This window comes from Corapipo altera, unplaced genomic scaffold (genome assembly GCF_003945725.1).
Source record: "Corapipo altera isolate COAL_440 unplaced genomic scaffold, ASM394572v1 0, whole genome shotgun sequence".
NCBI lineage: Eukaryota > Metazoa > Chordata > Aves > Passeriformes > Pipridae > Corapipo > Corapipo altera.
Window position 1 is genome coordinate 51458201 of NW_020884872.1, and position 14194 is coordinate 51472394.

General features: G+C 35.1%; 1 protein-coding gene across 6 annotated transcripts in view; it reads right to left on the reverse strand.

The window, feature by feature from the left end:
• Positions 1-14194, reverse strand: part of PIBF1 (progesterone immunomodulatory binding factor 1) — a 111195-nt gene that overhangs the window by 35696 nt on the left and 61305 nt on the right. For all 6 annotated transcript variants that reach the window (XM_027646854.1, XM_027646863.1, XM_027646881.1 and 3 more), the window contains 3 exons: positions 10229-10394; positions 6965-7115; positions 2845-2935 (listed from right to left, as the gene is read on the reverse strand). In XM_027646854.1, coding sequence (XP_027502655.1) covers positions 2845-2935; positions 6965-7115; positions 10229-10394 — 408 coding nt within the window. The remainder of the gene's footprint in view (positions 1-2844; positions 2936-6964; positions 7116-10228; positions 10395-14194) is intronic.

Here is a 14194-nt window from a genome sequence, read left to right on the forward strand (position 1 = left end):
GGATACCTTCCCATGGCAACTTTAGGAATGCAGCCCATCTTAATTTTCCCAGCTACAACTATTCAGTGAACTTGACCTGAATTTGCAAGTATTTAAGGATAACACAAATACGCCTTTCAAGCACACTCATTGATACATTTTTTGACTAGTTTTAATTTAGAGCAAAGGCACAAAGGGACTGATCTGCAAAGACATTTTATTCTGGAAACCTTTTATTATAACTATACTAGAAAATTATGCAGTGCTCGAGAATGTGATAATTTATTGTTAGCAAACCACTAAAGTCACTCTGGTAGTATTCTGCATTTTCTCATTTACACTCTCCCAAGCAGTTCCTAGGCATGGCTGAAAAGTTAGCATGGGCAAGAAAATCATTGCCAATGTGTCGTTCACGTGCAGCTTAACCCACAATGAGAATTTAGTTTTATGGAAATGGGATACTACATGACATTTGGTCTTGATGCTTCAGAGTGTTCCCAAGGATGTTTAGTTTAGTACTATGGGTGTACACTGCCTATGTCCAAAGTAATGAAATAGTTGTTATTGGCAAGTAGGCAAAGAAGTACAGACCCCACAATGCCCTATGTTTGAAAATGCAGGTTTTGTACAAAGTTTCAGATATTGAAGTGCATGATGTGAACTTAAAAGAGCCCTTCATTTAGGATCCCATATATCAGGGACTAAAGAGCAGGTAGTGGACTCCAGAGCAATCCTAGAGAGCAGAAAACTTATCTGTGTTTCTTTAATGGCTCTAAACGTAGAAGTTTGTGTCACAGAGTCTTTGCTTAAAAACTCTGGGAGCCAAAGGCAACACACACATTTTCGGCATGGCAGTTTTCCCTGAATCAAAACAGCAGGTAAACCATACACAGACTTCTATGGTTTTTTTAATTTTAAAAGATAGAGAAAGTCTATGAAGTGTCCAACATCATTATGAAGGATTAAATCAGTTTTATTAGTCAATGCCTTTTGGAACACTGACATTCTGAATGACAGAGTCACTTCTAAGATCAGAAAGTGTCTTCCAAGCACATCTGAAATCCTGGTCTACTGATCATCAGATTCAGTATTCAGCAGTGATTTAGTACAATTTTTATATATGTAAATAATCTAAACTGAATCTAATAAGGTGGGGAAAAACAAGGATATAGGCTGAAACTCAGAGAAGTTCCCAAACTATTGACAAAGGAGGAAGAAACTGAACTTTTAGGAAATGGACTTATAGGACTCTCAACAGTCTCCTAAACCAGACCTACAACAGGGTTATGGAAGTTTTTTTTCCACACCTCTGTTCTTTTCTTCTTCTTCATTTTTATGCAGTATAAAGAGAAATCTTACAAGGAAACTATCTGAAGAGGCTTAAAAGAGCAAATTAAGCCATGTTTAAGTTAAGTACTACATAAAATCTTTTATGGTAGCCAGCAATATGTAACTTGGTCCACAATAGGTCTAATCTGATTGACAACCATATTGACAACATTTGAAAACAAATATATAGGGCAGAAGAAATAGTAGGTGGCCCATAAAACTTTGCTGAAAACATGAACAGACCATCATTTGCCCTTAATTCTCATTAGTAACTTTTGACATTAAATATTCTTTGTCATGGAGAAGGTGAGGGTTAAAAAGACAAACCCAACTAAATAATACTTGTAGTAAAAAAACAGTTATAAATTACAAAAACTGCAATTAAACCTTCTGAATGATAGAAATGTACACTGTGAATCTATGGTCTATGTTCACCTTGTCTTTATACTCTTCTTGGTGTGCCCACCAACGATGGTGGAGTTTCTCATTTTGGTCAAAACCTACCACTAGCACAATTATGCAGCTGACTTTCCTGCGCTTGAGCACTTGGATCACATGGAATAAGCCTCATCCTAGGAGAACTACCATCCTAATTTTGAACAACAGCAGAGGTTTTACTGTGGTCACAGTTTAAAAGTATTATGAATAAATCCACATTCATAGAATCATTTAAGTTGGAAAAGACCCCCAAGATCCAGTCCAACCTATGACTGAACACCACATTGTCAACTAGACCACAGCACTAAGTACCACATCCAGTCATTTCTTGAATCCTTCTTGGGATGGTGACTCCACCACCTTCCTGGGCAGCCTGTTCCAATGCTCGACAACCCCTTCTATGGAGAAACTGTCCAACCTGAACCGCCCATGGCATAGGCTTGAGGTAATTTCCTCTTGTCCTGTTGCTAGTTGCCTGGGAGAAGTGAGTCATAGCCACAACACATGGGCACACAATGAGTCATTCAAATGTTAGTATTATTTCTTAAAGGTAATGTATAATATAAATTTATTATTTAAAAATGAGTATGATCAAGAGGTATGTTATTCACCTACAAGTCATTTTAATCTATTGATCAAATTGGCCAAATCAGTGCAAACAGAAAAAATGTAAGAGGAATCAGATCCTGTAGTCATATAGTGATGTTCTGAAAACTTGTCTTTCCTAATTTCCTGACATACGTGTTTTTCTTACCATTAAATACAATAACCTTTACGGTATTAGTAATATATTTCTTATTATATAAATGTAAAGAATGTAACTAACCTGTTTTTACAGCTGCTTAGTTTTATAGAATTAAAATTAACCTCTCTGAAAGTCAACGAAAAGAGATCTTAAAAAGACTTAGAAAAACATGTATATGCTCATTCATATGCATCAACCACAGGTCCTAGTCCTCAATCTATTCCCATATACTAACGTAATTAAAAAACCTCCTTATGTTAATCAAACTGGATGGATTCCAAGAGAAAATCTAATGCACTTATCTTCATTTAGTTTATCTTGAATAAGTAAATGCAGGAGGTGCTTTTCTTTACCTTTGCTTTAGTCGTCTTTTGGCTGTTGTAGGAACATTAGCACCATATCCATATGAGAAGAGAACCCTTTCAGCTTCAAATTCATCTTCCACTGAAAAAAATTGCAAAAAGGTACTGTTGAAAAACAGTGCCGGAACTTATAAACTTCTAAGCAATTCTATTTATAACTCTACACATGCAAAACTATTTTTCTAGAAGCTAAATTTTCAGTTGGTATAACATTCCAGACTTAAATGGAACAATTTTGTTCACAAATAACATTAATACAGTGCCATACTTTAATTTCTTACAACACTTTTTATTTTTGTGATTAACATAAGACATGCAATAAGAAAGAAAAGGAAAGGAGTTCAGAGGCTTTGAATATTCATACTATTGGTATGGTCACAAAATACATACTAGTAGTATAAGTTCAATTCAGCAGTAGAGAATTAGACTGTTTAAGTTTTTTTTCTAAAGAATTAATTTTCTGTGCATATATGAGGATGTAGAGGAAGATAAAATTAGGAAGTGTTTAAGGTGACAGGACATAATGAAGCCCATGGAACCAGAAGGGACACATCTGATGTTGCTGAGGAAGCTGATGTCACTGTGAGGCTGCTAACTATTATTTTTGAAAGACTGTGGTGATCAGAAATTTCACAGTTGAGGAAAACAAATGTCATAAACATCTTCAGAGAAGGGCAAGAAGGAGATTCTTATGTTTATGCAAAGTAAAAATATAAACAATAATCTCTGCCTCCATAGAGGATTGATTTTTGAAAATGCATTTCTAAGGAATTTAAACACATTACAATTGCTTTGAAAAGAAATCCCAATTGCAGCAAGATTAAAATATGTACAGATTTTCATATTTCAGCTTGTGAAATTCAGGTTTCCTCTCTCCTGTAAGATGAAGTGGGACAGAAAAAAAAAAAAGAAAGAAAAAAAGAAGTGTGTGTGTGAGTTAAAGGCAGGGGCAGAGAGATGGGGACAGTGAAGAGGGGTAAAGGGGGACAATGAGAAAAGGGGAGTGGCAGGAGAGAAAGAGAGAGGACAAGTGAACACCAGCCTAGGCAGTACACAACAGCTTTGATGAATCAAGTAGTTGGGAACAGGAGAAACAAATTGAGGAAATGACATAAGAGTCGATCTGACTCATCTGTCCTAATGCTCAAGTACCTCAAAATCAGAAATACCTTCACTTCTCAACAACTTGCACAATGCTATAGCTTCTGTCCTCACTTGCCTAATACCCTCGTAATGCTATTTTAAAAAAGGATTCTTAAAACACATTGAAGAAAGATAAAAGCCTCTAGTAGAGCATTTATGATAAGTCACATATCTAGTTACGTGAAAAACAACACAGAAATTCCAGTAAGTATGACAGAAAAAGTTTACTAATGTGGCATTACAAATGCACTAGAACTTCAGGGCTGTTTTAAATATGACAGGGAACTCTCCAGTGCTGTTAAACCCTTATGGTTTAGGAAAACATAAAAGTAATTCAGCTTGCCTTTGTCAATACCCTTCTTTTTGATTACAAATTCAGTGTTGCATGTTGCAGAAAAACATCAGTGAGATCCTGCCCTGTAAATTCATATCTGTCAGAAGTGTTCAGTAAACGTCAGATCATGAAAACAAGCACAAAAAAATTGAAATGTTGTAGGTATCAAGTCAAGGTAATGTTCTGTATCAGTGCGTGCTTCTCTTCTGACATTTCAGGTTCTCCACCTGACTGTGTGATGGAAAACATACATTTTACAAGTTAGCAGACACTTATTAACAACAGTTTTATACGCTACTTGGTAAAAAAGTGCCATTGTGAGGATATAGACAGGTTTGTCCTTTTTCTTAGGAAGATACTAACCATGGAAGCAAGAAAAAAATCAAACAACTAGTTTACAGCAAAAAAACGCTAGAGTGAAGATTTTACCCTGAAAGGGAAGACTAGATAAATGCCAAGAAAGTTTACTTTTGTTATTTGTGTGGAAACCACTTAGACGCTATAAGAAGCGGGTATATAAATTCTTGATAGTTTCCTGAATAGTCTGTTTCATATCATTTCAATATTAAAAAAGTGAGGCATAATGATGGGTTACTCACAGTACAAATTCAGTGATCTCTTCCACATGCACATTTTCCAAAGGAAAAATTAAAAAGTTTATATATTTATTATTTATAATATATATAATAATATATATTATTTATATATTATATGACAAAAGCCACCTTACATGTGCAAACACACAGTTTATTAAAAAGTCCAGAGAACCCAACCTCCACTGGCATCCCCACATATTGTAAAACAGTGGAGGCTTTATGACTCAAGAGAAAGAAAAAAATATTATATGCTATTTAAATATAAAGAAGTGACCACAGGACTGAAGACTAATCCTTATTATCGCTAAAATTCATAGAAAGTTAAAACTGTCTTCCACACAATGTCTCAGTCTAAATTATATTCCCCAGAACACAGACTAAAGTTTTTCCATAATATATTCAAATTGAAAAATACTTATATTTCCTTTCAACTATTTTTCTACCTTTAGTTATTTTTGACATGTAAATATCAGGACATAATTTGAGACACAGGAGGAAGTATATCTGTCTTCCCCTTCAAAGTGTTTTTTTAAAAAAAATACTCTTTTTCTTGTTTTCCCCATCTGATACTAGTCTTAGTACTAGTAGTAGTATTAATCCTATAATTCTATATCAAGTACACTATAATAATACAAAGTTCATTATTAAATAAAAAGTAAATTGAAATAATATTAAACAGTAATGCCTTTTTTCCTCCAATGAAATCAGAAAATGAAGTCATTATATTTTAAGAGAACAGTTCATTTGGAAACTTTTATTTCTTGAAGTCATATTGTAGCATAGACTGTAAATTGTAATTAAAATAGATACTTAAGAAGAAGTTAAGAATTATTTAGTTCTGTAAAATCTTTAATGCCATTCTAAAATGCATAAGAAAATGTAAACCAGTGAACAAAAACCAGCGTTCTGAACTCCATCTTCTCCTTGGAAAAAATGAAGGTAAGATCCAAAAATTCTTTATTAATACATAAATACTCCTTAGACCAGTTTCTATATACACTTCCAAAAACATGTTACCAAAAAAATATAAACATGTACACAGCAAATGTGCTTATAGTCAGACTGGAACCTTTGGGTAGTCAGGCCATTCTAACTACAAGCTGCAGTGTATAAAATTAATAAACTATGTGCAGTCTAATTACTAAAAATACCCTGACATCACTGCATCTTGGTAATACATACTTTGATATACACTGTTCTTTGCATATAAAGTTTATGAAATGATCTTCTACCTGGAACACATTATAAATTGTGAATATTTTTTGAGGAGCAAAGAAAGAGAAAAGGATAAGAAGATAGTTGAATTAGTTTAGAATCTTACTCTATTCTAGTTTAGAATTGTACTCTATTTACGAACAGGCTAAAAGACTTCAAGATTAGAGTCAGGGTTTCAAATTAGAAATTACTTGCTTTGTGGACTCATTTAGGCTCAGAATCAAATCAATAGAGGTTTTACAGAACTTTTGCTGTGTTTGGGAACAGACGTTTTTATTTTTGCCAATCAGACACAAATATATTCAAGACTAATCAGATATGAATTTAATCCATGGTTTAGTACTCAATACAGATTTAGCTGCAACAAACAAGTACTTAATATCCAATTATTATTAATACAACACATGGAAGAATTTTCCTCCCCTTCCAATTAATTAAAGAATTCACATTAATCATGTATTATGAAGCCTATATTTGTCTGTCAAGAAAGAGGGTTTCCTAATATTTAAAATAAATAACAGCAGAATCCTAAAAAACATATCCAATTATAATGGATTATCAGAGTAAGGAAAAGAGAAATGACAGAATACTGAGATGATTTTTAATAAACACAAACTTAGACATATGGATGTTTGATACACATTTACAGATACATTTAGAAACCTGTCATTAATATTTCCATCAAAATAATTACTGTCTTGTCAGGCATAAGGAAGGAGAATGACAGGCACTGTATTACTTTCCAAGTGCCATGAGAAAAAAGAAATCTTGTCATAATGCCAGAAACACCCCCAGACAGAGTATAACTCGTCACAGAACTTACTTTCTGCTGTTTGTAATATTATCTCATCGAGCTCTTTTTCAAGTTTTTCATAAGTATCTAGTCTTGCTTGAAACTCCGAATTCTGTGTTTGAAGCTCAATAATGCGTGTTTCACTAGAAGCCTGAAGACTATAAAATTCCTTCGTAAGCACCTATGAGAATGAATAATGAAAATACCAGAGATTCAGCATTACAGCTGCTTTTGAAAGTGGCAAAATACAATACATGTAAAATGCACAGCAGTAGGATATTAAATATTTCATGTAACTTTTGCACAGAAAAGATTAAAATACTTTAAAAAGCAGTTATTTTTTCAATTATATGATTTTGCACAGATTACAGTCTTGGGTCATATCACTTATGCCTATCTCCAAAGGCGTAACTGTAAGAATCACTTACAGTGAAAAAGCTGCAAGAATTTTAAAGTTAGGAAAATCAAGGTAACAACTAAAAAAATTCACACACAGCAGTCAGAATAGGGTAAATGCAATTATTTTTGTTGCTTTAACAGGATTCAGATTTCAGTTTATCAATTTTTTTAAACAAAAAACCTCATGTTCAAAAGTAAAAGTTATGAAGGCCTGTATAATAACTAAAGTTTGATAGAGTGCTTTATAATAGGAAACAACACTGACCACATAAATATACAACAACTGGAATAAGCAAATTCTTGGGAAGTAAAGTAGTAATCTACATGCTTTGCAGAAAAATCCCACCAAAACAGGTAATGTAATAACCAAGTGGGTACTGCAGCTAAACTTAATACTAGTTTCCTAAGTAAAAATCACACACATTCAGAATGACAGGTGAATACAGATCTTGAGATACAGAAATATATGAATAGTGTACACAGCAGTAATACCAGATTCACTGTCAACCCCACTAAAGAATGCAAAATGCTTAGAGAAACAAGCCACCAGAATATAAAAAGATCAGTCTAGTGTCACAGAAGAAATAAATGTATAGGTTAAGGCTCAGCAGCATATAAACGATCTGTTTCCTAGTTAGCAAGAGAAACTACTCTACGCCCCAAATAAAAGCTAGAGTTAGTTCACAAACCAGCTGTAGTTGAGCCACAAGACACTAGTGACCACATTATGAATAAAGATTAGTATCCTAGAAGAAAGGTAAGGAAAAAACCTTAGTACATAAATGTTATATTTAAGAAAGGAAATAAAAAACCCTAAGAGAATTCAATCATAAGGAACAAAAGAAAAAACTTCAGACATCAAATATTTAAGTTCTGCAAGAACATTTCTTCATGAAAGAGCACTGGTTGAAAAGTGTCTCTCTAAAGAGAAAAAGAAGTGCCAAAAGTGTTAGTGGAACTGAAAGTCAAATAGTCCAGTTATAATCACATCAAATAAATATCCACAAAGAAAACAAAAATATAACTCAAATTGAACTACATTCTCCAAGTTTCACATGTTTGTGCAATTAAAACTCTGTTTAGCAACCTCTAAGTCTAGCAAAACTGGCATTTGCAGTGCTTGTGACCACAACCAACCTCATCAGCCAGTATCTAAATGTCCCAATACAGACAAAACAAAAAATTACAGTCTATCTAAAACTCTCTAATTCTCTTTCCACTCTACAGTTCCTGGGACGTGAAGACTGGCATCCTTTTCCATAAAACAAAGGCTGCCATTGCTGGCACTTTCTTCTACCCTTCCAGTTTGTGCCCTGATATTTGATTTAAACATACACTGACAACCTCATCTAAATCTCACAAACTGGACTCCATGATATGATTTTGGGACTAACTGTGAACAGGTAAAGAAATATTGTTTTAAAGTAAGTTTTCTCTGCGGAATACTCACATTTCCAAGACTAAAACAAGTGAACAGGATATGATACATTTTTGGAAGCACATGTTTGAAAGATAATAAATTCTAAGCTTGTAGAGATAAGCAGTCATTCAGGTCTATGTAAATAGTCATTCAGGGTGCAGGTGCTCAGATTGTGCCTCTCAGCCAAAGTGGTGGCACCTCCAGGAAACTGTATTTAATTAAGGACAAAAATGCTGCATGGCAGTGAGGAGTGAAGGAAAAAATGTGAGAAATATCCATGGTGCTGACACCAAGGTGAGGGAAGGAGGGGCTCCATGTGCCAGAGCAGAGGTTGCCTTGCAGCCCACGGTGAAGCAGGTTGCCCTCCAGCAGACCATGAAAGCACACCGAAGCAGATGTCCACACTACAGTCCATGAGGACCCCAGGCTGGAGCAGGTGGACATGCCCCAAAGGCACTGCAACCTCTGGAGAGCCCAAGTACAAGATTTTCTCCTGAAGGAAGAAGCAGCCCAGAGGATCCACAGGATAGAAGTGTGAGGAGAAAGAAACATGGAGAAGAGCTGTTAAGGACTGACTCAACCCCCCATTTCCCATCCCTCCCTGCAGTGCTGTGGGACACGGAGGTACAAGAGTCAGAAATGGAGGAAAGTTAACACATAAGAGAATGGATTGGGGAAAGATGTTTCAGTTTTTGTCTTTGTTTCCCATCATCTAAATGTGTGTCAATTGGTAATAAGTGAAATTAGTTTTCCCCAGGTCAAATCTGTTTTGTCCATGATGGTAACTGGTAAGTGATCTCCCTATCTTTATACCAACTCGTGTACTTTATAGACTTATTAGACTTATTTACCTCAGCCCCGTTCTTTTCAGGAAGAGGAATGAGAGTGGCTGGATGGGTGTCTGGCACCCAACCAAGGTCAACCCACCATGCTAGGAGTAGCAAGTTGGGTTGACCCCCTTGCTACCCCCCCATACAGTCTTTTCAATTCTGTATACACCATGCTCTCTTTCACTTTTTTTAGTTGTAAAAATTTGTTCCAGAATTGTATATCAATAAAAAGTATTTTATTATGTAACAGTGCTATTACAGATCCTAGTTTTAAATAATGATACTGAATTCACTGTAACTGATCTGGTGAAACCGTCTTCTTTCCCTACAGTTATCACATAGACTGACATAAGGAGCTTTGTGATACAAGCAGATATATATACCTCACATGAATGATGCACTCTCTTCAACATCTCTCCATGAGAGATTGTTTTGCCTTCTTCCTCTCTCTGAAGTCTTATTCTCCACTAAAGTGATGAAACTTAATAAGCTTTGTTGTTCAATCCTACCTCGGCAGAATTTGGTGGAGATACTAATTCATCCATGTTATGTTCTTTGTTACTTTCCCTCCAAACTTTTCCATTTTAAATTCTAATTGAAAACAACTATATAATGCCCGATAAAATGTCTCTTTATATAACATACCTCCAGCTTTCTCTGATATTTCTCACATTCCATTTGGCACTGTGAAAGATTCTTAGCTGTTTCTTGTTGCAGGAGTTGAACATGTTCAGTTTCAAAGGACTTTAACTTACTTTGGTGAAGAAGTTCAGCTACTTTGCTTTCTGTGCCAAGCTGCATTTGTCTGTACCTGAAAGGAAAATGAAAAAAATAAGTTTTAATGATTCAAAAATAAGCAAACACAGAATATATGCTAGTTCTCTTCATTGCAGGTATAAATTTCAAGAACCAATACAGTATTTTGAAGAGTTTCATAGGTATTGGTATGGTTATCTATGTAACTATTGTAACCTGTATTTGAAACATAATTAGGAAAATTCAATATTATAATGACAATGCAACACAATGTATGGAAAACTCAGTCTATGGCTTTCCTAAATATGTAGTTAATAATCAAATGACAATGACCTCACAGTATACCTTATTTTTCTTATTTTTAAAAATGTTAGATCAATGTGAATCTGTTTCTTGGCACACAAATGCATGTAGTGAAGTCTTTTCCAGGGAGAGATACTAAGGAAATATCTCCTCTCTTTACCACCATTTGTTACATGTGATAGGGAGAAGTGGTATTAGACAACAGTGATATCAATGGTGCATCCCGTGGGATATCATGAATATCAGCTACACTGCTTTTTCCTGCACCCAAAGACATGAAGAACTGTCAGACCACAATGGTGTATTAATTTCCACAGTCACTCAGAACCACAGGTCCTTCAAAAAAAGCGGAAATGAAGTATAACTTTGAGAAAATCACTACAATGTAATTTTAAGTGACAGATAAATAATATTCCACTCAGAGGTGGACTTCATCTGTTTTACCCATTCATTCTACTTAACAAGACAGTCTCAAAAATGAGGTATAAAAAGGTTTGCTGATAGAATACTAAATTATTGGACTGTAGAAAATTAGAGTGAGGTGAAGAACAGTAGAAAACCTCATGAATCTTAGCATTAAATAAGATATGAAATTAAAGGAGATATATGCAAAGTAAATCACAGGTTTAAAAAATGCTCCATCTACATAGAGTGATGAACTCCTAGCTGACTGTTTTCATTCATGACTGAGATCTTGGAATTATAATAGATAAATCCATTAAAACTTTGGTTCAGTTTTAAATAATGCTCAAAACTAGCATTTTGGGAATTACTGTAAAAGCGATAGAGAAAATACAGAAATCCCTGTGTCACTTTGCAGTTCCATGTTGCTGCCTGCATTACTGAGTGCTGACAACCATCCTAGTACTTCACCTCACAAGGAACAGAGCTGGCAAAGCATCAGAGAAGGGTAGTTAGGACTGCCTTTGACAACAAGCAACATTGCACACTTATACAATCGCACTGTGTGGAGTAAATTACTTCAGCAAGATAGGACTCTACAGCTTGGAAAAGAGAGGGAAAAGGAAGAAATAGGAAGCCTGTAACATCATGAGCAGCATGGAGAACGAAAATAGGAGTCGACTGTATTTTCGCATAGATGAATGAGAAAGCAACTAATGAGGCAGAATGTAAACAAATATAAGTTGCTATTCATACATGAGAGCTGTGAAATTCCTTACCATAAGATGTTGGGGATGCTAAAAATTAACACTTTCTCAAGAGAACACTGAACAACTTGCAGCAGAGAAATCCTTTGATAACTAGTAAGTGGAAGATGGTACTTCTCACACCGAAGCCACTTAACAACAAATGGTTAGATTGCCAGATGAACCTTTACTCTAACCCAGCATGGCTGTTATGTTAGTTGCCATTTGTCAAATTGCAGTCGCAACACAATTCCATTCTATTTAGCACCTTATCTTTAGGTGGGATTGAGAGTGTTTAACAAAAACAAGGGGATTACTTCAGATATTTTCCCTGAGGATTTCAGATGTAGGAATGTTTCTAAGGCACAAAGAGGAAGTAATTTTCACTGGAATTAACTTGAATAGAACAAACAGGTGCCATTATGATGCCCCTGATAATCACTCCGAAGACATCTGTGTATGTGTAAACAGTCCAATGCCTGAATGAGATTGTTCCCACACAGGCTGAGATTGGAAGTTCTGCTTACTGAGCTCATGAAAAGGTTTTTCTTTTAAAAACAATTTTCTTTTAAAAACAATTTTCTTTTTCAATAGTAAGACATTTGTTCTCAGTGTTACTGCACTCAAACTGCTAAATGCCAGTTACCTATCTAGATATCGACTACTATTGTCATTTTTGTTTGGGTACGCTTTTCAAGTGCTAATATTTTAAGTATTTCATCACTCCTTCCTGACTGTATGTTCCTATTTTCATTTTATGATACAAAAAAAAAAATTTCAGCACTTTTGAATTCTCCGTATTTTGCACATGATTGGCTGCAGACATGACACTAAATATTTTCTGGTATACACATTGTTTACAATCCTGGGAAGAATGCTTTGTTCCAAAATGAGTAAGTCTTCACAAAGATACACGCCATCCAGCCAACAGTGCAGTGAAACCCACAAATTTATTTAATTACTAGTTATATTTATTGACTCTAAACAACAAATTTGCACCTTCCACCTCAACACAAACAATACCTTCCTGTCCACAGCTTCAGACCTTGGATTAGTCTGAGGTTCAATGATCTGTGCTGTACTGAGCTTCCACACTGGAAACACGCATAAACTTATCCAAAGCAGAAGTAGGTACTTCTCTGTATCTGTTTTCTATACTTTCCAGAGAAGTCTGTAGCTCTCTGACGATTCTACTTAATCAACTGGGTGCTTCCAGAGCATGCTTCTCAACCCAGTCATGAACAGTAACTTCAGAAATGTTTTTTTTTTTCTGCTTTGTTTTGGAAATTTGAAGCAGGTTACATGTGCGTGATCTGTCTTGTACTGACAAGGTTACAAAGGGTCAGTTTTCTTTTGACCTTACTACACTGTTGATCGGACTAGTAACTCCTCCACCGTAGCACCATTCAGAGTTTCTTTGTCATATTTGCTTTTACTTGGCCAGATAGTATCTCTGGTTTCTTGGCTACTATTTCAGCACAAGTGTGTGTGCATGTGTATAGAGTCATGTAACACAATGTGCTGAAACACATTCCTTCATCTGCCTAGATGGTCTCTAAGGGAAAACAAAAGAAAACAAAACCACCCTATGCTTTAATACTACTATTACGGAAAAAAACCCTGTGGAATGTGGGTCTGCAGGATTTTTCTCCATCAAGAAATTTTAGCAAACTTGATATAATGAAAGAGTAGAGATTTTAATCTTACAGAAGAATGAGGGTTGAGAATGAAAGGGAAATTACAGATTGATCCAATGAAAAGGAATGGAAAAGAAAAAAACATATGTAAGAATCATCTAGAATGAGGTTCCAGCTTCATTATGTCTCTGTGCCATTAGGTTGACCAGTCAATGATGCCTGAAGTTTGCTAACGCAGAGACACAATGCTTATAAAAAAAGTTATTTCTAGAGTAAAGTAGAAGATGAAGTACTCAGAGAGGGACTTACACTCTGGTTTGTAAGGATGGTTTAAAGATTTTTCAAATCAGAGGAGTTTGTTTTTGCAAACAGTGGATAATGAAATAATAATTTGTCAAAATCTGCATAAAATGAGAGCAAATGGAAGGATTTCATGGTAAAATCATGCAGTGTGTATACAGAAGAAAGTATGGCAACCAACTGTTTTTTTTGAATGGAGGAACTACAAAACACATCAGCACAGCCTAACCTAATATTGATAATCAAAGATTTCTATCATGTATGTATAAAGTGAGATTCACTTAGCATTTCCAACTTCTTACATGAGACAGCAACTGTAATGTTTTTAACTAACTGAAATACTCTTTTTTACCATTGTCTATCCCATTTACAAAACTTGAGATGCACAGCAGTACTCAAAAAGGTAATTGAACAATGAAGTACATTAGAAGACAATAAATTTGTAAAATGAAGCATCCCAGAAGCAG